The sequence below is a fragment of the Panthera pardus genome, unplaced genomic scaffold (assembly GCF_024362965.1).
Source record: "Panthera pardus isolate Hobbes unplaced genomic scaffold, ASM2436296v1 HiC_scaffold_11, whole genome shotgun sequence".
Classification (NCBI taxonomy): Eukaryota; Metazoa; Chordata; class Mammalia; order Carnivora; family Felidae; genus Panthera; species Panthera pardus.
In genome coordinates, this window is record NW_026526666.1 from 34,025,704 (window position 1) to 34,051,353 (window position 25,650).

Below are 25,650 nucleotides of genomic sequence, written 5' to 3' on the forward strand. Positions count from 1 at the left end.
TAGAACCAACCTTTTACCAATGTTGGATAAGTTATGATAGAAGGAAAATTAGATTAGAAAATAGTGATGTTCATTTCAGAAGAGGAAGGCAAGAGTCCACTCTTCCCCTAAGAAGAGTAGAAGGGAGACCCAGAAGTAGGGGAGACAAGCAATCAAGCCTAAGCAATCTTCTCTGGACCAGACTGTCAGAAAGGGAAGGCACCTTAAGTAGCTTGAAATGAAAGCTAAGAACAGAGGGGACTTCTGCCCCACTCTGTTTGGACTCTGAGAGAGGGCTGCCACCCAAGGAAAGAGGGAAGAACTACGACTGCTGCTGCATGTAGGAGTCCAGAGCTCACAATCCTCTCAGCCATGGCTGTGGCCTTGATTTGACCAAGTTGCAGAGCCTGAGAGGCCAGGGAAAGGGCTTCATTTGGATTCTTGTGTCCTACTCCCCATCACTGCTACATGCCATGGAAAACATGCAGAAGTTCCCACATACACCGTAGGGAAGACAGAAGTTGGCAGATAAGAGAACAGGTCATCTTGCCAGACAGGCTGAGGGGTGTACAGTCTGCTCAGGGGCTGAATGGAGGACATGGGGTGCTCAGGGCTCTGCTCCAATAGTGAGAGCCAGAGTGGGGCTGAGTCAGCCAGGAAGGATCACCGGGCCCTGATCAAACCTGGAGAGCAAAGTCCAGTGGGCACTTCAGCAGATACAAGAGCCCAGAACAGACCTGACATGGGTCCTGCAGCAGGAAACAATGGGGAACTTAAGGACAGCGTAGGACCCAAAGCCCTTTACCTCATCACTGTAAAGTCACATATAAGCTCCTCCCACCCCACATCTGGGCTCCATTGGGCAAGAGGAGCATGTAAATTCCAGTTGTGTCTCTCACACTCTCTCTCACCCATCTGAGAGGAAAATGCAGAACCAGAAGTTCTGTCTTCACCACCAGGCCATCTGGCATTAGTCATCTCCCCTAAGGTTTTGCATAGCGGGAGTTTAGTCTAACACATCAGCGATTTCAATGTCAGTTCCCCTCCTTCATTTGGTTCTTTAATCAAAGCTTGGGTGAGTGGTAGAGGCCAGAGAATCCAGATGCACACAGGCATCTGGAGAAGGGATCTGCAGCTGACTGTACAAACAATGGAAACCACTTTTAAAGAACTAAACTTCAAGGTGGAATAAAAGGTCTAGAGGGACAGACCGAATGTGAGGAAATTGTCCACATGCAACAGTGTCTGTTGTCCACATGCAACAGTGTGAGCTGGGTACTAACTATTCCTGCTGCTGCTTGGGAATCTGGAACAGCCCCAATGATGTATTGTGCTCCACATCAGGCAGAAGGCCGACCTGCCCAAGATGCCACAGATATTCTGAGACCTTAGCCAGCCAGCTTCTCTCAGCCTCTTATTCTTTGTTTCATGGGGCTAAATATCTTCTAAAGAAATATTCAATATTGATTGATATATTTGGAGCAATTAAGAATCAGGTGCCATCAGATAACTCAGTTCAATTTTATTTATTGAGAACCTTCTGTATAAAAGATATTGTGCCAGCAGCCTGGGAGGTAAAGAGATAAGTCCTGTTCCTAAAGAAATTTTGCTTGAGTGAAGTGCATGATTAGAAAGTAAGACAGAAGACCTAGAAGTCGTAAGAGATTTTTTTTTAAAGTTCACAGTGTTTAGAGAGATTCTCTACAGTTGAAGGAATCAGGAAAGATGTCAAGAAGTAGGTGGCGTCTGTGATGGATCTTTGAAGAATGAATGGGATTTGAATTACAGGAGAGGGAGGAGAAAGTATTCCAAGTGGGGAGCCTAGCAAAGGTGTGAAAGTGCTGAAGGACAGGTGATCTAATTTGCTTAAACATAGGACACCTGGAAGAGAATCCCTGCCACGTAAACACAGAAAGGTAGGTAGGCCCCATATTATGATAGAACTTAATATTAGAGGAAATTTGACTTAATTTGTTGAAAACAGAGAGATGTTTAGGAAACAAATTGTAAACATTGACAGATTATAGGGAACTTGTCTTACAGCAAATGCCGATCGAAGCCCAGAGCAGATGGACGTTCCTCCTGTGGCCGCGGTTGGTAAGCTTTTGGTGAGTGCATTCCTTTCCACATCACTGTTTATCTGTATGAGTTCACTTTGTACATGGGCAACACTGTCAAATGTCACCATCCCAACCCAGGACCCTTGCTCAACCGTCTGCAGAAGGAAAAGTTTGCCGGCTTGGTTCAGTCGATTAAGACGGTCACCATTCTGAACGAAGAAGTAGAAGAAAGGCAGTCAGTTGGGTTTAGATGAGCGGACTAATAACAGAACAGTCTAGAGGAAATTTGGAAGTAGCTCCCTCAACACAGAGTAAATGACAACAAGCTTATTCAAGGCCTTTATATTAAATTAGATTTCTGTATTAAATTTCTCCTTTATATTTAGTAACATCTTTGGGTAGAATTTTAGGGCCTTTGTGTAAGTGGCCCTAAAAGAGCAAATCAGATTTGGCTTTAGTTTGATCATTAGATCACTGCTTTAGTAACAGTTCTATAGATCTACATATTATCAGTGAAACATAAAAAATGTTAAGGCTATGCACTTTATCAGATCAGTGCTCATAAATTGAAAGCTAATTTAATTTGGCAAATGAGACACTTGATGCTGAAATTTCTGTTGAATAGAGTTGAGGTGGGTGTTTCTGATGGTCATGTTATTGTTGTAACTGTTCTGACCCTAAGGGTTGTGTTTATTCCCAACCTGTTACAAATTGCAGTCCAGATCATAGCATATGCAAATGTGAGACCAGAGTCCAGAAGAGCAAGACCCAGTGAACATACCGCCATGCTTCCAGACTTATCAAGGACTAAGCACACAATTCTTTGTCCTATCTGCAGCAATGAAAATGTGGGCGTGGGTGGCTGTGTCGTCATAGGAGTGGTTTTCTTAAAGTCCTCAGAATCGCTAATCACTTCCCATGTGCTTCGGAGATTGCATTTTTGGTTTTGCAGGTTTGGGGCTTCTTTATTGTGGTTTTTTTCTGTACAGAATTCAACCACCTGAAATTGTCAATAAAATTATAGAGATAAATAATAGAAAAGGGTATTTAAATCCCTTGCCCTCCTTCCTAGTCTGCCTGGCTAACCCATCAACTTGGCTTAATCCCACAGTCACTCCAGAACACTGCTGGGGAAGTTCACAGTCATAATTCAGAGTTCCAATCTCATACCATGTCTTCAACCTTATTGGATCCTTAGTGTTCATCAGCAATCTAGATCTGCTCTTGGCTTCCTTCCTACTTCTAAAATTTGCCATTTCAAGCCATCACCACTATCTACAAGCCACCCATTTCTTAACATTTCTCTGCTGGTACCATCCTATCTCTCCATCCTCTTACTTCCCACTCACTTACCAACACCCTACATCCCAGCTCTTTCCGCTAAGATGTTCCACAGGCTCCTCAACCTTCGTGTGTTCATAATTGAACCTATGCCCTTTCCTTTAACTCTGCTCCTTCTCCTCTTGCATTTTCTAACTTTTTAAAAAAAAATTTTTTTTAACCGTTTATTTATTTTTGAGACAGGGAGAGACAGAGCATGAACAGGGGAGGGTCAGAGAGAGGGAGACACAGAATCTGAAACAGGCTCCAGGCTCTGAGCTGTCAGCACAGAACCCGACGTGGGGCTCGAACTCACGGACCGCGAGATCATGACCTGAGCCGAAGTCGGCCGCTTAACCGACTGAACCACCCAGGCGCCCCTGCGTTTTCTAACTTAAGTCACCACTATCCACACAACCACCTAAGTCAGGAAATCCTATCGTCTTCCCTCTACCAAATAACCAAGATCCATATATTTCACTCTCTCTCCAGTTCATCATTTTTCTCCTTCTCCATTGGAATCTCCCTCATTCAAGCCCTCATGGTCCGTGACTCAGACTATTTTGGTCTCCTATCTGACTTTTCCATCTTGTTTGCCCTCCAGTTGGTCCACTGCGCAGCTTTTAGAAACATCTTCTTTCTTATTTCTGTACTCAAGACCCTTTGGTGGCTAATCATTGTTCATACACTGTAATTTGGACTATTTCACAGAACAAGGAGCAATCTGTGTTTAGATTTTTGCATCACTCTACATCCTCACTCTGCCTGTGCATCCCAAGTCTTTTAATTTCCCCCCACTGTGATCCATAAATTCTCAAACTTGCCTTGTTTTATATCTCTATGCCTTTGCTCATGGTTCCCACTTTGTCAAGGAATTCCTTTTCCTCTGTCTTCTGCATTGTGAACTTTACCTTTATTTTCAGCCAAAAGGTCATTTTCAAATTGTTTTTTCATTTCCTACCTTCCTTCCAGAGAATTTCTACTCAGCCCTTTGGCTTTCCAATACCCCGTGGATGTTAAAGGGATGTTAAAGATCCCTTTAACATCGTTAGTACACTTATTCGGCTATAAACCGAATATAGCAGAAAACTGACTCATTAAATTTTGCTTCCTCAAAACTTGGTTCAGTGTCTGATACATAATAAAAGCTCAATATAAGTTTGTTGTTTTTTGAGTAACTCTAAAATCTGCGTGTCAGGTTTTTTTTTTTTAATCTGCAAAAGGGTAATAGTTATTATGCAAGAATTATATGAGAACATACGGAATAGGGTCCATACTAACACAGTCAGTAAATGAAAGTTTCCTCCCCTTTCTTAAGTATTTACATTGCTAGCATTTGGGGGGATTAAAAAAGGTGGCCTGGTATGCAAAGAACGTGTAACCTCATTCCTCCTCTCAGACTATTATTCGCAGTATTATCATTCAATTAAAAATCCTAAATATCCAGGATTCTAGTAATATAGAAAGTAATAATTAGGTGTAAAGCACTTATTTTTTTTTGTTTTCATTCTCCAGGTCATTTTGGTAGTGTTTCCATAATATCATTATGGCTACATATTAGCAGGGGTTCTGAAAAACTTGTATGTGAACTCCAGGCAGAGGTTCCTAAACCTGATCATGCATTAAATTTAACTTTGTGGTTAATCTAAAACATAATGAGGGCCCTCTCTTGAAAGTTTCTGAATAAGTCTAGAAATAGACTGCAAAGCCAGAGTGAAGGATGGGCCTTTTGGACCATGGTACATCACATTTTTAAAACTTACACCACATTTTTATTGACAGAATCTTGCAAGTTACTTCGCCTTCTATTTCAAAAGGAAAACATAATTTTATATGAGACTGAAAGACAGGAGAATCTCCCCACAAAGTCTCTCCACTGATTTTAGTTAGTGATAAACTGATGCATTTAGTTTTAGTTTATGCAAATTTGCTGATATATATATTTAACACTAATAAGGATAATTTGTCAAATTTATTATATACCAGTTGGTCATTTAAAAAAACATTAGGACACATTTAAAAACTACTTAAAACTATTAAAACTATGTTCAAACCCCTTATAGGCAGCAACACTCTTAAAGGATTGAAAATTTCAGTTAACAACCAAAAGCAAATATGCAGACTGAAAAGAGATCTCTGCAAATTAAATTTAAGGCTACTTTTTATTAATGAATAAAAAGAAGTGTCTAATTCTCTTGGGTAAATTTCTTAGTTAACCAAAAATTGTTGTGCTTGTCTGCCTTTAAGGATATTTGAGATGATTCTAAGCAGTGAAACCACAGGCTCATGGGAGGGAGATGATGGGAGTCTCACTAATGGACCTAAAGAGGGGGTGCGGGGTGCGGGGGGGAGATAATGAATTTATCGCTGATTTTGTACTCCCAGTTTCTCCCACAGAGAATCAGCTGCTCACTGGTGATTTCCTAAAATTTGATCCTTTCTTGCAGCAATCAGGGATAAGATACTTCACTAAATTCATAAGTGTCAAGAAGACAAAAATACAAGAACAGAATACTTACAGAATCAATACTTTGTGCAAACATTATGGAAGCCTTCACAGTCTGCAGGCTATGAGGTATGAACTCACATCCTTGTTCATACAGCCCTGTTACTTTGTCGAGTTTGCACGATTTGGTGACACAGCTGCCTCCCTGACACTTGTTTATTACATTTTTGCCAGTAATATCTGCCGAACATCTGAAAACACATTAATACGTTTAGGTGCTGTAATCATTTTGAAGGGTTATTAGACTGTGGTCAGGTTGTTCTGATGTCTACAATTTCCTCTTATAAACAAATAGATCACCTTAAATAGCAAAATTATTAAATTCTCATCAGAGTCATTTTTATTTGCCAGAAAGTATCTGAAGAGTTCCCCAAACGGTATCAGAATTTGTTTCTTTGCAGCAGAAAAGCTAACTCTGGCTTATGGCTGTTGTCAGAATTAATAAACTTCCAAGTCCTTAGCTACCTCCTAATCTAGGACCCTCATTGCTAGAAAATCAGGAACTCTCTTTTGTTTCCCTCAAAAGGCTTACAGACATTTCCTGTTTTTCTAGTTATACAATTTTTGATATTTCTTATATGTTCGTAGGTATTTTAGATTTTTCTTTATATGCTTATGAGTTTGTGGCTATTATAAATGGACGACTTTCCCCCAAATTTTATTTATTAAAAATTTTTTGATGTTTATTTATTTTTGAGAGAGAGAGAGAGAGAGAGAGAGAGAGCGTGAGCAGGGGAGGGGCAGAGAGAGAGGGGGAGACACAGAACTGGAAGCAGGTTTCAGGCTCTGCGCCATCAGCACAGGGCTCAAACCCAGTGGGGCTCGCAGAGCAGCTCAAACTCACAAACCACAAGATCATGACCTGAGCAAAGTCGGATGTTTAACTGACTGGACCACCCTGGTACCCTTCGCCCCTACATTTTATTTTTTAAACATATAAGTAATGTATCAACACCACAGAAAATTTGGAAAATAGCAAAGGAGCATAAAGAAGAATATAAAAAAATCATGTCCCACCATTAGAAATAAGCTACTGTTAACATATTGAAGCATTTTCTTCTCTATATATCAACATAGCATTGCACATATAGCTTTGCTTCCTGCTTTAAAAAAAAAAACTTGGTATGTTAGTATACTTAAGATTTTAATGTATTATTATAATTCATAATATCCTTTTATAATGTGACTTTAATAGCTGTATGTTTTGATACTATAAAATGAATCTAGCCTAATTTATTTAATTTGCCCCCCCCCCCCAATTAGTAGAAATTTGGTACTGATTTTTCAGTACTAAAAGTAAAACTTCAATGAATAAATAAAATTTCACATGAAGTTTTGGCTCTGTTTCCAAGTTTGCTACATGATTGATTCCCAGAGTAAAAGTTTGAACATTTTAAAGTCTGTGGATACAACCCATTCTGTCATTTCCCTTAAAATGGATTTTTAAGCATGAAATTACTGGATCAAAAAATAGGAAAAGTTTAACAGATTTGATATGTGCCATCAAATTGCTTTCTAAGGAAAGTTATGCCAGTTTATGCCTCCAACAACCATCTGTGGGAGTGCTCATCCCGCTGAAAGTAGCTTTACTTACTAGGTAATAAGTGATTCTCATCCTAGTCACATTTGTACCTCTTTGATTACTAGTAAGTCTGAGCATTTATTATATGTTTATTGGCCATTTTTATTTCCTCATTTGTGAGTTATTTATTCTTCTCCAGTGTCTATTTTTCTATTAGGGAGTTACCATTTTGTTTTTGGTTTTAAAAAGTTCTTTGTGTGTTATAATACTAAGCTCTTAAAAGTCTGGTTTCTTAATGTTCATAGATATGTTTTTCTGTTGTTACCTTTTTCTTTAATTTACGTTTGATTTGTGTACAACCAAAATTTTAATTCATATGTCGCCAAATTTATTATTCCTTTATTTACGTCTTTTTCCGATTCCTGAATGCATAGAAAGAACTTCACCAAATAACAATTCAATATTTATTAATATTTATCTAGTTTCTTACTCATTATACTTAATGAGCCTATCCAACTGGAAAGAGGGTCTGTTAATTTTTTCCCCACACAGTTAAAAATTGCTCTGATATCTTAAGAAATTCTGCCTTTCCTCATAGATATGTAATTCTGGCTGTATTAAATAATAAATTATTATATATGTGTCTATTAGACCCCATTGTTTTAATTAATGTAGCCTTAGAGTATATTTAAAATTCAATAAGTAAAATGACCACTTATTACTATTCTTTTCAAAACTCTTCTTAGCTACTATCTACTGAATAATCTCTAGGATTTTAAAAATGAGGTAAAAATAGATGTATTTTAACTAGTTTCATAAAATCTATGTATTGATTTGTGTTGAATTTACATCTTCCATGAATTCAAAGTCTCTCAACTTATCTTGATATTCTTTTAAATTCCTTAGAAGGATCTCACTGTTTTATTCTAATATGACTTTCACATTTCTTAGAGTTGACCCTACTTAAAAAAAATTATTTTATTTATTTTTTAAGTTTTTATTTTAGTTACCTGGTGCTTATCACAACAAGTGTGTGCACTCATTCCTTAATCTTCATCACCTATTTCACCCATTCCCTCCACCCACCTCCTCTCTAGTAGCCATCAGTTTGTTCAGTTAATTAAGAATCTGTTTCTTGGTTTCCTTCTCTCTCTCTCTTCCCCTTTGCTCATTTGTTCTGTTTCTTAAATTCTACATATGACAGAAATCATATGGCATTTGTCTTTCTCTGACTTATTTTACTTAGCATTATACGGTCTTGATCCATTCATGATGTTGCAAATGACAAGATTTCATTCTTTTTTATGGCTGAACAATATTCCATTGTTCCAATATTCTTTATTCCTTCATCTATTGATGGACACTTAGATTGCTTCCATAATTTGTACATAATGCTGCTATAAACATAGGGGTGCATGTATCCCTTTGAATTAGTGTTTTTGTATTCTTCGAGTAAATACCCAGTGGTACTATTGCTGGATCATAGGGTAGTTCTAGTTTTGACTTTTTGAGGAACTTCCATGCTGTTTTCCAGAGCAGCTGAACCAGTTTGCGCTTCCACTAACAGTTCAAGAGGGCTCCTTTTTCTCCATATCCTCACCAACACCTGTTGTTTCTTGTGTTGTTGAGTTCAGGTATTCTGACACTGCGAGGTGATACCTCTCCCCTACTTTTATTACACTTTTAATTGCTATCTTAAGTGGAGAAGAAATTTTCCATTATATTTTTGAACTTGTTATTGTTAATCTATGGAAAGGTAATTTGAATATTCATTTTGTATCTGGTCACCTTATTGACTTCCTTTGTCAGTTTTAATTTCTATTTATTTCCTTGGGTTTTCTGAGTGGACTATGTCTCATCTGCTTAAAAGCAATTTTCTCTCTTCCCTTTGAGTAGCAGCTCCTACTGCCCCACTGTTTTTAACCTCTTCAGTTTAAGGTGTTATTGCATTGGCTCCAACTTTCTAAACAAAGTTAGAATGTGCTAATAGTGGTCATCCTTATTCCTAGGAATGTCTCTAGCATTTCCCTATTAAATATGAAAGGCTATCAGTTTTCAGTGAATGTTCTGTATCTTATTAAAGAAGTAACTTTCTGTTGTGGTCACTACCATCATTTTTTAAAATTGCTCCTAGCCCTTCAAAGCAATAAAAATATTTGGAAGATAAGAAGCAATAAGCATTATTAATACACTATAATTACATTTTTGTTAAGAGGACATGGTGATCATGTCAGCTTTGCTAATGTTATCTGTGGAAGAACATGCTGTATATGTAAATATGTCTAGAATATCTCTAGGAAGGACTAATAAGCTTACTAATAAGTTTTTCTCTTGAGGGAATATACAGCATTCAACTATGTAGAAGCTTAGAAAAGAGAAGTGTGGAAGGCAGGTGTTGGGTTTGGGATGGCATGCATTGGCTGAGACTGTAGAGGTTGGTCCAATGTATGATCACATCAGGGAAGGGCCCCTGGGTGTGGTCTGTGAGGTGCAGAGGGAATAAGCTAAAGGAATCTGGTGGACTGTGCCTGGTTCTAGGAGGCACGTAATGTCTATTTATGCCTGAGGTTATGTAACAATGAGGGAAGATACAACAGAAGTGGACCTAGCTAACAGAGTTTGAATGTAGTAAAGAAAGGCGAAATGGTGAGTAGTAATGCTCCCGTGGGAGAAATGGGAAGCCAAGATTGAGTGCTGAGCCAAGTGCAGCTCCCCTTGGAAACAGTTGCACCACGTAGGACAGTAACTGAACCCAATCCTAGCTCCCGTCCTTGAACAGCATCAGGCAAACAGAACTGGAAGCAGAAGTGGAGAGGAGTGTTGTACCAAATTTTAGTCTTTAAAAAGGAGTTGTTGTTTTTAAACTCGGGCATATGTGTGCAAGGTTATCAAACTCCTTTGAGAATCTATTGGCATCATTATTTTTCTTCTGTACTCAATATACCATATTAATTAGTTACCTAATATCACAATATTTTCAAATTTCTGGAAGATATCCTACTTGGCCTTAGTATGTTTGTTATCCCCTTAATTCTACCAGATATAATTTACTATCCATTAATTTAAAATCTTTTTAGAAAACTGTATCTACAGAATTATTTTTCATGCCATCTGTCAGGTTTTAGTGTCTAAATGATGCTACCTCTTTAAAGTAAATTGGAAGTTCCCTGCCTTTTATGTTAGTGCTAAAGCAGTTTATATTCACTGAAATTGAACTCACCCATAAAATAATGGCAGCCAAGAGTACTTTTCAAGTATTCGTTTTGCTTTCTATTGACAGTACAGAAAGTTTAATTTAAATTGGGATAAATTTTGTTTTGTTTTAATATTTGGGTTGTCATTTATGTAAGTTCCACAGTCCCTCCCAGGCCCATTTGTACTGATCAAGTCCACATAGATACCATTCTGCCCTCAAGGCACTAAAGAATCCCATTAGGCTGGCTTATGTCCCTGATTCTGATATAGGGAGATGGAGACACTGAACATGGTACCTGTGGATTTCTTATCGTTGCACACACACACACACACACACACACACACACACACACACACACAGAGGCAAATGATTTGTAGCTGCAGAGTAGACAATTCAACTAATTGAAGCACTTATAAAGGGAACAAAAGAAGTAGTTTTGTGGGAAGCTGAAAAAGAGGGCGCTAAGAGAATGAAAGATAAAAAATATTAAAAAACTGATATTTTTGAAGTCAATTCATGGAAAAAAATGATTGCAATTTTATAATAGTTTGGGAAGGTGGCTCAGTCAGTTGAGCATCTGATTCTTGATTTCAGCTCAGTCACGATCTCAAGGCTTGTGAGATCGAGCTCTCTGTGCCCCCCTTGGGCTCTGCACTGACAGTGTGGAAACGACTTGGGAGTCTCTCTTTGCCTCGCTCTCTGCCCCTCCCCCATTCACACACACAAGTGCCCATGTGTGCACATGCTCTCTCTGTCTCTCAAAATAAATAAATAAGCTTAAAAATAGGTTGGGAAAAATTAAATTAAAATACACATACCTTACTGCTTGTCTTTTTCCATTGGAAAAGTAGAATTTCTGGTTATTATTGTATTCATCATATACCCCCCACCGCAGATGAGCCCATTCATGGACAAAGACCCTTCCTGTGAGAAAATAGTTTAAACACCGGATTACAATAAGAATGACAAAACTATCTTCTCACACTAGGAGAAGGTAATTTTTCTGAACATCATTATGCATTGCTATGTTAATTTTTTTCAGTTAAAGTTTTGATTTCCTCAGGGGAAAAAAAAAATCTAATGACAACTGCACATTTCTTTAAAATATAACTACTTATTTTGCCTCACCAAATGTTAATCAGGCACTAGTAGGTGCCAGGCAGTTATTCATACAAAGACGAAACAACTGCCTTGTCCTTACACAGCTCACAGTCTAGCAGATGACACAAATGATCAGATAACTAAAATCCCTAGTGGTTCAAGTATAACGATGGAGCCCAGTGCAGGCTGTTGTGGGAGCCAGAGGCATTCATAGGGCAGCCAGACCAGCATCCCCAGTATGTCCTTCTCCCTCATGGTTCATATCTGGTTAACCCTCAAGGTCTGCCTACTACACCTCTGGCTTTTTGCTTTGACCTAGTCTCCTCTTTCCAATCTTACTGCTGCCTACTCCTGAATCACTGCAATGGCCACCCACTGGCCACTATATCTCTAGTCTTAGATGGCTCCCCTATGGTGCTCAGGTTAAGTCCAGCATCTCAACATGGCATACAAGATTCCTGATCCAGGCTCTGCTCCTCTCTGAAGCCATTTCTCTTGCTGTTCTTCATCCACTACCAAAACTCTAAAATCACAGTGAATTTCTAAACTCCTTTTGCTGTCTAGAGTCACACCATGTTCTTGCTCGTCTCTTGTTCTTTTCACATAGTTTTCCTCTGACTCAGAATACTCTTTCCCTCTTTCTCTGAATAACTCCTACTCCTCTTTCAAAATCAGGCTTATCTCCACCTAGAAGCCTTCTCTGACATCCTAAACCTGTCCATATACCCCTCCTTTGCACTTTCATTATATCCCATTATGATACTTTATCATGTTATATTTTCATTACTCTTTAATGCTAGTCTGTCACACTAGACACATCTCCATGAGAATAGACACCATGACTTCATTGCCGTGCCTTGGCAAATAGTGCCTAGAACTTAATAGGCGCTCAGTGAGTATTTGAGCTTACACTCAGCTCAGTGTTTCTGGAATGTAAATTCCTAGGTAGGCTGAATTTGGACAGTTATATGAAGGGATGTATGCTAAGGAAGACCTAGAATCTCACATTAAAGATTTAGACTATTTTGTCAGTGCTGGGGAACAACTGATGACCTCTTAAAGGGAAGGGAAGGTTGTAGGAGAGCAGGCATGGAGGCACAGTACAGAAAGAAGGGATTATAAATGTGGTGACCATGATGGCTGAGGTGGGCTCAGGAGTGGGATGGGCACTTAGGTAAATCAGTTCAACACATATTGAGCCATAGGTTGGGAATTTTCTGTTCCTGTTATGGAGTAGAGATGGAATGTTGTAAAGGAACAAGAGAGAGGTACATTTGTTTGACACCTCTTTCTGATAAGGTCCATAAGTGCATTCGTGTATTTGGGGGTGGGGTATTGAGGTGCTAGTACTCTTTTGTTTGTTTTCTCTGCCTTCCCTATTTAAATGAAGAAAATCAAATGGGTCCTAATCTTTTCAAGATAGAGAAGAAACCTAGTACTAGTTATTAGTTACCTTAATTATCTAAAACTTATTGCATTTGATTATACTTGGAAAGTATATTATAATACTATCTGATAACAATTTCTAAAAATTAAAAATTCTGTACTTACACATGTGTGCTAAACATGAAGAATTTAAATTTTAACTGGGAAATACACTATTCTGAATCTCTATTTTTTTTCCAGTATATGAAATTTATTGTCAAATTGGTTTCCATACAACACCCAGTGCTCATCCCAAAAGGTGCCCTCCTCAATACCCATCACCCACCCTCCCCTCCCTCCCACCCCCATCAACCCTCAGTTTGTTCTCAGTTTTTAAGAGTCTCTTATGCTTTGGCTCTCTCCCACTCTAACCTCTTTTTTTTTTTTCCTTCCCCTCCCCCATGGGTTTCTGTTAAGTTTCTCAGAACCCACATAAGAGTGAAAACATATGGTATCTGTCTTTCTCTGTATGGCTTATTTCACTTAGCATCACACTCTCCAGTTCCATCCACGTTGCTACAAAGGGCCATATTTCATTCTTTCTCATTGCCACGTAGTACTCCATTGTGTATATAAACCACAATTTCTTTATCCATTCATCAGTTGATGGACATTTAGGCTCTTTCCATAATTTGGCTATTGTTGAGAGTGCTGCTATAAACATTGGGGTACAAGTGCCCCTATGCATCAGTACTCCTGTATCCCTTGGGTAAATTCCTAGCAGTGCTATTTCTGGGTCATAGGGTAGATCTATTTTTAATTTTTTGAGGAACCTCCACACTGTTTTCCAGAGTGGCTGCACCAATTTGCACTGAATCTCTATTTTAAGTGAAAAAAGTTATAATAATTTATTTTGCTTGTATATGCTTACTCAGATAATGCTATTATTGATCTACTTTGAGAATAAAATCATTAAATTGTGAGAAATATACCAGATTATTTTATCTCTAGCCCTACCTTGTGGTCCATATTGAGCAAGCTTTTTTCCCGCTAGGAAGTCAGGAGTGAAATGAATCCTTTCCCCTTTTTCTCCACAGTTGCCCATCTGCTCCGTGTAGGGTTCATCATTACCTGGAGCAGTTGGTTCAGCAACTAGAACATCAGCCTGAAATTTAACAAATAGTCATTATTACAAAATTCTGCAAATGAATTGACCTTTTTCATGCAAGAGTATTTTGAAACAATTTCATTTGATTCTAGAATATTTTGATGAAAAAAAATCTGAATTAGAGAAGGAAATTGAATGTGAAAAAAAACTTGATATTCTCACATTTTTGTAGGTCTCGAGTTTTGGTCTCACATACTCAGGTTTGGTCTTCCATTTTTCAGGAATCAAAATGGCAACCTTTTTGAAATAGAATCTTCTTTCTGTAGCTTCAAACAGATATGGAGATGCCTGGGTCACCATGTCCTAGGAAAAAAGAAAACACATATAACCAGCACATTTATGACAGAAAATAGGCAAAACTGTCAATCATTCAAATTTATATCCATATTTCACATTTCCAAAGACTAGTTATTTATCAAGATGGGAAGGGGAAATGTGGAAATAGCTTTTATTAATAATAATAGCTGATCTTTTCTGAGTACTTACCACATGCTGTGTATTTCAGTATAATGGTTGACAATGCAGACTCCAGAGGCTGACACTAATTGTGGTTCCACCACTTATGGCAGGACATCAGGCAATTTCCTCAAGCTCCCCTGAACCTCAGTTTCTCCACGTGTAGAGTAGAAAATATTCTAACGACTAACTCATAAATTTGTTGTGAGGAGCAAATGAAGTCAAGGAAGCACTTAGAACCATGTTTACTTAGCAACATGAAATGTTAACATTTCAACATTGTGTTACCATTATGAAATGTTAGTTATTGGTTTCATTTCATTTGATCTTTTGAGGATCAATAAACTTTTAAGGGAGAAACTGACAGTTCGAGAGTATAGGTCTCAAAGTCCCACACCAAGTAGTACTGGGAGAGAAACTCAAATTAAAATGAATGCAACTGTAGCACTGCTGGCTCCTGTAATAATTTTGGGGTTAACTAAATGATATGAGAGTATTTATTTTTAGTATAGAACTAAGTGTTCAATATAAGGAAGTGGCGTAATTAATTTCTCTTCAAGTTACGCCTGACTTTATTTCTCTAAAATGAAAAGAGCTGTAGTGTTAAATTATAAATGCCTCTGCACATTCCCTGAGCTGCTTCATGACAAGGTGGTAGAGAGGGTATTATAAGAAATTTATTATAGAAAGGAGTATTGGGTCTACTAGGACTGAAAAACACTGAAAGGTACAAAAGCAAGTATAGACAGAGGAGAGAAGAGGGCTGAAGACTGAGCCCTCAGGCCCCCAGCATTTAGGGGTGAGGTGAGGAGAAGCCAGCAAAGGAGATCCGGAGGGAGCAGCAGGTGCATGGGGAGGAAATCAGAAGGCACTGTTTTTAAGTGGCGAGAGTGTTTAAGGAAGGAGAGATTCCTCATCGGTGTCTAATGCTGTTGAGCAATCAAGTATGATGAGGACTAAGAACTGAGCAATGAATTTGGCTACCTGAGTGATCCATTTTAGTGGAACAGAGATGATAGCTCCATATGAATGAGTTAAACACACTAGGGGATGAGGAAGCAGAGACGGTGAATACAGACAACAGGTCAAGTTTTTCTGTAGATTAAAGTGGAATGGAGAAATGAAACATTAGCTGAAAGAGGACTTCAGGACAAGGGAGTTTTGTTTGGTTTAGTTATTTTTTTTAAAAAAATGGAAACTATTATAACATAGGTATATGCTAATGGAAAAGAACTGATAATTTAAGAGAAAAATGGGTCATTGCAGGAGGAATGTCCTTGCTGGAGCAGACCAGAATGACTAGAGTCCAGTGCCTGGCAGGGTTGGCCTTAGGGGCAGAAACAGGTCATCATTACATGGGGAAGTACTTGCCCGTTGATGCAGAAGTGACTCCTACTCTGCCACTTCCTAACAGGATAAACTTGGGAATTTATTTTATGTCTATGAGCCTTAGGTTCCCTCCCTTCAGATAGTGACAGTAATGGCTGCCTGGACAGTTTTATTAAAGTTCTTGTAATTTGCATTTCCTTCTTCCCCCAAAGCCAGATTTTTAACAATTACTAGGATAATATAATATTGTCTCGTTTAAAAAAATAAAAACACTGGGGGCACCTGGGTGGCTCAGTCGGTTGAGCATTGACTTCGGCTCAGGTCATGATCTCCTGGTGCACAAGTTTGAGCCCTGCATCAGGCTCTGTGCTGACAGCTCAGAGCCTGGAGCCTGCTTCAGATTCTGTGTCTCTTCTTTCTCTATGCTCCCTCCCCCACTCATACTCTGTCTCTCTCAAAAATAAATAAGCATTAAAAATTTTTTTTAAAATAAAATGAAAAATAAAAACACTGAGTCACGATCACCAAAAAGTTGAAAAGTAGATATAAAACTTCCTACATTAGAGTATTATATTACAATTTGACTTGTGAAATGTGAATTTTCATTATCTCCAGGAAGAATGAGCAGCATGAAATTTTCTTGTCTTCCATGTTTTAATAGAAACATTAATAAGGAACCTTTGCTTCATCATCTGTTCCAGATTTTGAGAAGGCGGCTTCATATCCAAATAGACATTTAAACTTAAGAGGTTTGGAGAAGGTTGAGGATAACAGTTTATAGGATGCGCTGGTAATGCCTTAAGGGCAGGGATAGTATACTATTCACCAGTGGATTCCTGGTACTGACATTTTGTAAATGCTCTATGAATATTTGTTGGATGGATGAACAAAGAATGAATGAACGAAGCGGTTTCACGAGTGGCAAACTGTCCAGGAGTGCCAAGTCAGGGCGTGCCTGGGCTCCCACGCATTGAGAACACCCCAAACTGCTCCCATTCAATATCTTTAATGTGTGTGTAAGTGTGTGTGTGTGTGTGTGTGTGTGTGTGTGTGTGTGAGAGAGAGAGAGAGACAGAGAGACAGAGAGAGAGAGAGAGACAGAGAGCTCTCACACAAGCAGAGAGCGAGTTTCTCCCTTAGTCTCTCTCACTCTGTCATGTGTGTTCTGTTGTTTCTACAACTAAAACGGACTAGAATGTAGGTGCTGTGGATAGAACTGCTGCAGCGCCATCTGCCGGTCCTATATATGGAAAAAATGTTAGGGACTGTCCTGCTAAAGCCAGTATTTAAGAGCTGACTTAGAAGCTTCTGCCCCACAAGGGCTTGAGGAAGAGAATCCCCTTAGAAAGCAGAGAGTGAGGGATGGCCGGGAAAGGCAGCAAAGCCAACAGTGAGCTCCCTCAACTCTGCAGATCTGGAACATCAAATAGTGAGGAACCCACTTTTGTTAACTACTCAGGGACACAGAGTACACTATTGTCCTTAAAAGTGTTCCTGTTACAGAGAAGATGTAGAAACCAACTTATACCCAACTCATTTAGGACTCCTACCAGGAAGCAGATTTAATCATTGTAGTGAGAAGTACATTTCTCAGGAAGAAAATCCCCCTAAGATAGTGAGATGAAAGAGCTTTGAAAGCTTTAAAGCACAATATAAATACAAATGACCATTGTCATTCAAGATAAGGCATCTGTGTCCTCCTCCTGGTATTTCCTGAGCCCTACTGACTATCCAGCAAGAGACAGAAACATTGCCAGCCACATTTTTTCTTCCATACTTTGTCTGTTACTTTAAGTGGCTACTTCATTTTTGCTCATGCCTAAATTTAGAGGTAATCAAAAACCTACCCAAGGTATCTGATTTGAGGGATTTCAAAAGATGTAAATTTCTCTTTCACCAATGGTGGTAGACCTCATAGTCTTCCACTTAAACAGGTAAGCTTCTCCTCCCCCATCAACTGCTGCACTTCTCCAACCCCAACCTTCTCTTGGTGGTAGAGATGGCCCTTTTTCCAAACTCCATATTTCTGGTCTTGCTTTTGCTCAGAGCAAAGAAACTTTGGGGACGACCTTTGGGGCCCTTACACTATTAACTTCTGAACTCACACTTAGGAACTTTGCCTAGAAACAAGCTTCAGTCCCTTTGGCTTGGTTAAGAGGGAGGAACTCTTTTGATCTAGAAGGATTAAAAGTGGGATTGATGATTGATGGCTATACCTAACATTTACTGAGCTCTTATTATGTATCAGGCATTATGCATACATTTTTGAAGTTTTTAAAAAAAATTTTTGAGATAATTTTAGACTTACAGAAGACATGCAAAAAATTGTACAGAGTTCCCATATACCCTTAACTCAGCTTCCCTTATATGCATGCATTGCTAAACTTAATCATGACAAAGTCCTATGAGGAAGGTGCTTACTATTATTCCCATTTTACAGACCTACACTTTTGCCTTTTATAATGCATTTCCTTCTTAAAGTTTGCTGTTGTATGCAACCTCTCTAATCCCTCCACCTTTTAGCAGTTAGATGCTTCCCTAGTTTTTCCTTCCCCCATGGGAGAAGTAACAAGTGAGGTGAGCCTGCCCAGCAGCCCTGAGAGGGTCCCTTGCATTGGAGCCGGTAAAATGCATAGTTTCCTCTCATTGGAAGGGTCAGGATTGTTCTTAAGTCAGAGATTTGCATCCTGGGCTCCTGTATTAAATAGGATCACAGAGAAGGGGATTACAATTAGGAGAATAAAAGGAGAATCTGATATAAACCAATGGTAAAATCCAGTCAGTGTAGACATCATTTATTAAGCACCAATGATGTATCAAACTCTGAGTTATGTGCACTGCATTTATGGTCTCATCTGTCACAAGAATCCTAATAGTTTAGTGTTATTATTTACATTTTACAGCTGAAGAAACATACTCAGACCTGAAAATAATGTGGCAATGTCACACAGCTGGAGTTAGAGAACTCATGTTTGCTCTACGACAATATTACACTTATTTTTTTTTAAAGCATAGAGGCGCCTGGGTGGCTCAGTCAGCTAAGTGTCCAATTTCGGCTGTGGTCGCGATCTCATGGCTCGTGGGTTTCAGGCCCTGTGTTGGGCTCTGTGCTGACAACTCAGAGCCTGGAGGCTGCTTCGGGTCCTGTGTCTCCCTCTCTGTCTGCCCTCCCCCACTCGTGCTCTGTCTCCCTCTCTCTCAAAAATAACATCAAAAAATAAAAATAAAAATAATTGGATAAAAAATGTTTTCAAAGCATGGATAATTATCATTTTGAACCTACCTTTATTTGTTGAATGAGTGTTTCATCTTCTGGCACATTAGGGTCGATTGCAATGACAATGCCTTCATAACCATTATTATTCAGCTGAATGAGTGACTTGCTCACAGCGCCTTCCAGGAGATGAAGGACCAAGATGAAAACAGAACACTTAAATGACCGCATTGCTGCACATTGCACTTTGATTTCTCTCTTTGGAGAATGCTGCATTTAGAGGTATCTTTCTTTACCTCTCTCTCTCTATATATATATATGAATATATAGACACACATTTTTCCAAGTTATCAGAGGTGGTTTATCACAGTGTTTAACCCTTTGACCCAAAATTCTTTCACCATTGCATTTGTCTCCAATATAAGGAACCATACATATAGCTTAGTCTCAAATTCTGTGTACTTTCAAATATTTCATTTGAAAGGATTATTAGCCTTGTCTACACCTGTGCCAGATGCTGGGAATGAGGGTGGGGAGCCCACATCCTGTTCCTTGGAGGAATTCACAGGTGACAAGCAGCTCGGCCATTAAAAGATGTTTACTTATTACAAATGTTTGCTGATCCAGGGACACTGACCCACCCAACACCACCGTCCAACCCTCACCTCCCCATGGAGGCCTGACTATTCTGCATATTCAGTGAGCACTATTAAGTGTAAGTCATATACCCAGTTATCTATGATGGTGGTCTTTTTTTTTTTTTTAATCCTCATTGATCTTGACATAACCTCATCACCTCTTGATGCTCTCTTACACAATCCACTTGCAACAACAACGACAAAATTAGAAAGCAACATAGATATTATTGAATGTTTTATAATGGAGAGAAAAGATAAAATTTATATATCACTGTGCAAAGCAAATTCCCTCCAGTTCCCTCATCAGACCTCTATTTTTCTATTCCACAGCTCATGGGTCAATATAATTCAAATTAACAACATTAAATTATTTTTTGAAGCTAAATTTCTCTCAGTATGAATTATGGACTTCCACCTACTTCATAAACTCTTTTAAATTTGTCAAACCTCAGATGGAAACTCAAGTTGGTCTACCAATTTACTGTATTCAAATTACTTGAAATATCCCTTCATCCCAAGACTTCATTTGTGATAAGCATCAGTTTCACCTTGTTTATCCCCTTTCTTTGACGTTGGCTCATAAAAGTTAGGTTAGTACTTACAGCTACTAAATAGAATTTATTGCTCAAGTACATGTCTTTAAGCGATTGAAAGTAAAGCATTGAAGTAGTGGGAATATCTAATTATAAAGTGGTTGTCCAGATGATCTAAATATGCTTTGGTGCAAAAGTAATTTATTTAATGTGTACTGAAAAAATGTATGCGTTTATCATACATCAAAATTTTTGATTCTTAAACATCTCACACCCCCAACTACATATGTCTTTTCGGGGTTCCCTAAAAAACAAAGTCTAGGGCAAGCTTATGTGTTAATAATTGGAGAGTTTAATCCCAGAGCAGAGCAGTGAGAGTGAGGGAAAGGGGGAAATAGTCAGGGATGGCTGGGAAGCAATAAAAGGTGAAATGTTACTAAACTGGCCACTGTGGTACAATGAAGAGACCCAGCGGGCCACCCTGCAGTTGTACTTGCCCTGACATTTGGGATGTCTACTAATGGGCTCTAGAATGAAACCATGCCTTGGAACAGTCCATGGGAAGGAGGAAGAGGAAGTATTTGGCTTTTCATCTCCTATAGGTGATCAGCTCCCCTGAACTTACTGGTTTTGTTGTCCAGCCAATTCAGCAGTAGCTTGGAAAGAGCGATTCCATGCCTTGTGGTGTATAAGGAGCTATATTCCAAGTGGTGCCTGGTTGACCTCCGACAGTGGAACCACTTGGGCCCTCAAGGAGCAAGTAGGTACTAAGAAGGAGTGAGTAACTGAGGGCCCAGTGCATGGATGGGGCCAAGAAAATCTTAAGGGGGTTCTGTAAGATTAATCCAACACAATTTACCCCTTGAACTGCTCATATCCACCCTTCTCCTTCCATAATATTTAGCTCTAATATTATAATGTAGAGGTGGCATTTTTTTGTGTGTGCGAGCCCATGCTATTTTGCTTTTTCTTTAAGAGAATGTACAAGTCCAATCATTCATAGGATCTCCTACAAAGTGGTGGCCAATTGCAATCTTCTAAAAGACCTAAAGCAAGAGAGTTATTGAATAAATCAGTGTCTGCTGCTAGGACTTGTCTCAAGACCATGTTAATCTTAAAATAAAAGTCAGTCATTTTGCTAGCAAAAATGGGTTTATTCAGGAGTAACTGAGAATTTTATTTTACTTTATTTATTTATTTTTTAACATTTATTTATTTTTGAGAGACAGAGAGACAGAGCATGAGCAGGGGAGGGGCAGAGAGTGAGAAGGAGACACAGAATCTGAAGCAGGCTTCAGGCTCTGAGCAAGCTGTCAACACAGAGCCTGATGTGGGGCTCGAACCCACGAACCATGAGATGATCATGACCTGAGCCAAAGTCGGATGCTTAACGGACTGAGCCACCCAGGTGCTCCATAACCGAGAATTTTAATTTGGGGCATGCAAGCTATAGCAAAACCATAGGCAAGTCAAAGAAAAAAAAAAGGAAGGAAACAGTATTTTATGAAGATTGAGAGGGTTTGTTTCAAAGGAAAGTCCATTGGAGAAATTGGCTGAGTTGCAGGTACGGTTGATTTCTTATAGGAGATGCCATGTAAATCTTTCCCTGTTGAGGCCTGTAATGGATGATTCTTTCCTGTTGATGATTCTCTACTGGGGACTGTAATTAACAATTCTTCCTGTAATTGACATTGAGTGGTATGGTCCCCCCTTTCAGCCTCTGCTTCTACCCTCCTGATTCCATTTTTAAATTTTTTTTTTTAATGTTTTTATTTATTTTTGAGACAGAGAGAGACAGAGCATGAATGGGGGAGGGTCAGAGAGAGGGAGACACAGAATCTGAAACAGGCTCCGGGCTCTGAGCTGTCAGCACAGGGGCCCGATGCGGGGCTCGAACTCACGGGACCGCGAGATCGTGACCTGAGCCGAAGTCGGCGCTCAACCGACTGAGCCACCCAGGCGCCCCCTCCTGATTCCATTTTTAGTGAGGCTTCCCTATATTAATTTTCACAGCCAGTATGCATATTTATCTCCTTCCTTTATCACCAATTTCCTTCACTTTTAGCCAGCATTTTGGCTGATCTGTATTGTTTGTTCGCCTGTTGGTGTAACCAGAGCCTTCATTCCTGAGGGGTGTGAGCCTTTAGTTGCCCTGCCCTTATTGAATTGTGGCTTTTGCAGTTATCTATGACAAAGTTGTGAGAAACTCAGTTTAGGTGCTTCCCCAGATTTGCTTGGCCTTTCCTGCTTACTGGGCCTTGGCTGCTTGCTCAATTGAGAGTCTGTGCTGCTGCCATGACCACCTCACCTCCTCATGTCCTCCTCATCTTGTCTACTTCTCCAGGGAGAGGGCCTAGTTTAGCATGGCCTCTTTTGGGCTGGAGTGGCAGCTCCACTCTCTCTGGTGCCCAAGTCTGGTCTAAACTGATTCACAGAGGCTTTGGCTCAGATAAAGCATTGCACCATGGCAAGTGGGATCTGGCTTTGTCAGAGGCAGGGCAGGTGGGCCAGAGGTGCACAAACCAGAGGTACAGGGAGTTAACACCCTGAGAGACAAACTTTTGCCAAAGGTGTAGAGTATTTCCAGCACCCAGAAATCTCTTTTGTGTTCCTTTTCAGTCAGAAACCCCCAAATGGTCATCACTATTCTGACCTCCATTGCCACATAGATTAATTATTCTTACTTTTGAACTTCAAATAATAGAAATATACAGTACATCCTCTTGTATCTGGCTACTGTCACATAACATTCACTGCATGAAATTCAGCCAGGTTGCATGCAATAGTAATATGTTCTTTATCCATTGTATTGCGTTTTAAGAATATAACACTATTTACTTACCAACTGCTGTTGATGAACACTTGGATTATTTCCTGTTTGGGACCATTGTAAGTAAAACTTCCGTAAGCATCGATTTCATGGGTAGATTCCAAGAGTAGAATTGTTAGGTCACAGGGTATACATATGTCTAGCTTTAGTTGACCTGCCAAACACTTTTCAAAGTAGTTATACTGATTGCTCTGCTTTTCTACCAGTATGTAGTACTGTCAGTCCTTATGATTTTAGCTACTCTAAGAGGAATGTAATCATATTGTACTGTGGTTTTAATTTGCATTTTTCCCTGATGACTAATGTTTTTAAGTACCTTTTCCTATGTTTTTGGTCATTTGGATGTCATCTGTTGTAAAGTGCCTGTTCAAATTTTTTTGCCCAATTTTTAATTAGATTGTCTTATTGATTTATAGTAGTTCTTTACATGTTCTAGGTCCTTTGTTGGATATATGTATTGTAAATTGCTTTTTCCAGTTTGTGGCTTGCCTTAATGGTGCCCTTGGATGAACAGAGGGTCTTAATTTTAATGGACTCTAATTTAATCTTTTGTTTTATGGGTAGTGTTTTTTGCATCATATTTAAGACAGCTTTTTCAAGTTCATGAAAATATTATACAGTATTCTGTTATGTTTTATTGTTCTACCTTTCATGTTTAGGTGTGTGATCTATCTCAAGGTGTTTTTTGTATATAGTGTAAGGTAAGATTCATAAGTTTTGTCTTGTTTTGTTTTGTTTTCCTTTATGGATAGCCAAGAGGCCCAGATCATTTATGGAAAAGACCATACTTTCCCCCATTGAATTGTAGTTGTGCTTTTATTCTGAATGAGGTGCCTGAAAATGTGCAGGTCTGTTTCTGGACTCTCTTTTCCATTTCATGGGTCTATGTAGTTATCTTTACCTCAGTAGCATATAGTCTTAGTTACTGCTGCTTTGTATGTCTTGATACCTGGTCGTGTAAACACTCCAGATTTGTTTTTCTTTAAGATTATTTTGGCTATTTTAAGTCCTTTACATTTCTTTCTTTATTTTTTTTTCTTTTCCTTTTTTAAATTTAAATTTTAGTTAGTTAACATACAGTGTAATATTGGTTTCAGGAGTAGAATTCAGTGGTTCATCACTTATGTACAACATCCAGTACTTATTACAAGTGTCTTCCTTAGTACCTATCACTGATCTAGCCCATCTCCCACCCACCTCACCCCATCAACACATAGTTTGCTCTCTGTCATTAAGAATCTCTTGTAGTTTATTTCCCTCTCTTCCCTTCCCTACCCCCTTTCCATATGTTCATCTGGCTGTTTCTTAAATTCCACATATCAGTGAGATCATATGGTATTTGTCTTTCTCTGGTTGACTTATTTCACTCAGCATAATACATTCTAGCTCCATCCACATCAATTGCAGATGGCAAAATTTCATTATTTTGATGTCTGAGTAATACTCCATTACATATAAATACACACACACACACACACACACACACACACACACACACACACTATAGAGAGCCCAAACGTATATATATGTATATGTATACACACACACACACACACACCACATCTTCTTTGTCCACTCAACAGTCAATGTCCATTGACTCTCTATAGAGAGAGTTACTGCTCTCTATAGTTTGGTTACTCTCTATAGAGAGTTATTGCTCTCTACAGTTTGGTTACTGTTGATAATGCTGCTATAAACATTGGGTGCATGTACCTCTTCAAATCTGTATTTTTGTATCCTTTGGGTAAATACCTAATAGTGCAATTGCTGGATTGTAAGGTAATTCTATTTTTAGTTTCTTGAGGAACCTCTATACTGTTCTCCAGAGTGGCTGCACCAGTTTGTATTCCCACCCACAGTGCAAGAGGGTTCCCCTTTCTCTGCATCGTCACCAACACCTGTTGTTTCTTGTGTTGTTAATTTTAGCTATTCTGACAGGTGTGAGGTGGTATCTCACTGTGGTTTTGATTTGTATTTCCCTGATGATGAGTGACGTTAAGCATCTTTTCATGTGACTGTTAGCCATCTGGATGTCTTCTTTGGAAAAGTATTCCTGTCTTCTGCCCATTTCTTAACTGGGTTATTTGTTTTTTGGGTGTTGAGTTTGATAAGTTCTTTATAGATTTTGGACACTAATCCTTATGTCTTTTGCAAATATCTCCTCCCATTCTGAAATCTGCCTTTTAGCTTTGTTGATTGTTACCTTCACTGTGAACAAGCTTTTAATCTTGATGAAGTCCCAATAGTTCATTTTGCTTTTGTTTCCCTTGACTTCAGTGATGTGTCTAGTAAGAAGTTGCTCCAGCCAAAGTCAAAGAGATTTATGAGTGTGATTCCCTGTAGTGTTTTGATGGTTTCCTGCCTCACATTTAGGTCTTTGATCCATTTTGAATTTATTTTTGTGTACGGCGTAAGAAAGTGGTCCAATTCTTC

At 39.0% G+C, this 25,650-nt stretch overlaps 1 protein-coding gene across 1 annotated transcript in view; it reads right to left on the reverse strand.

Moving 5' to 3' along the window:
- The window catches only part of CLCA1 (chloride channel accessory 1), a 30,783-nt gene extending 11,321 nt beyond the window's left edge, over positions 1–19,462 (reverse strand). The window contains exons 1-7 of the mRNA XM_019414043.2: positions 19,286–19,462; positions 14,380–14,520; positions 14,067–14,214; positions 11,402–11,507; positions 5,879–6,056; positions 2,821–3,039; positions 2,021–2,248 (exon numbers count right to left, since the gene is read on the reverse strand). Of these exons, the coding sequence (XP_019269588.2) occupies positions 2,021–2,248; positions 2,821–3,039; positions 5,879–6,056; positions 11,402–11,507; positions 14,067–14,214; positions 14,380–14,520; positions 19,286–19,447 (1,182 nt within the window). The 5' untranslated portion in view covers positions 19,448–19,462. The remainder of the gene's footprint in view (positions 1–2,020; positions 2,249–2,820; positions 3,040–5,878; positions 6,057–11,401; positions 11,508–14,066; positions 14,215–14,379; positions 14,521–19,285) is intronic.
- Between the last annotated feature and the right edge of the window lie 6,188 nt (positions 19,463–25,650).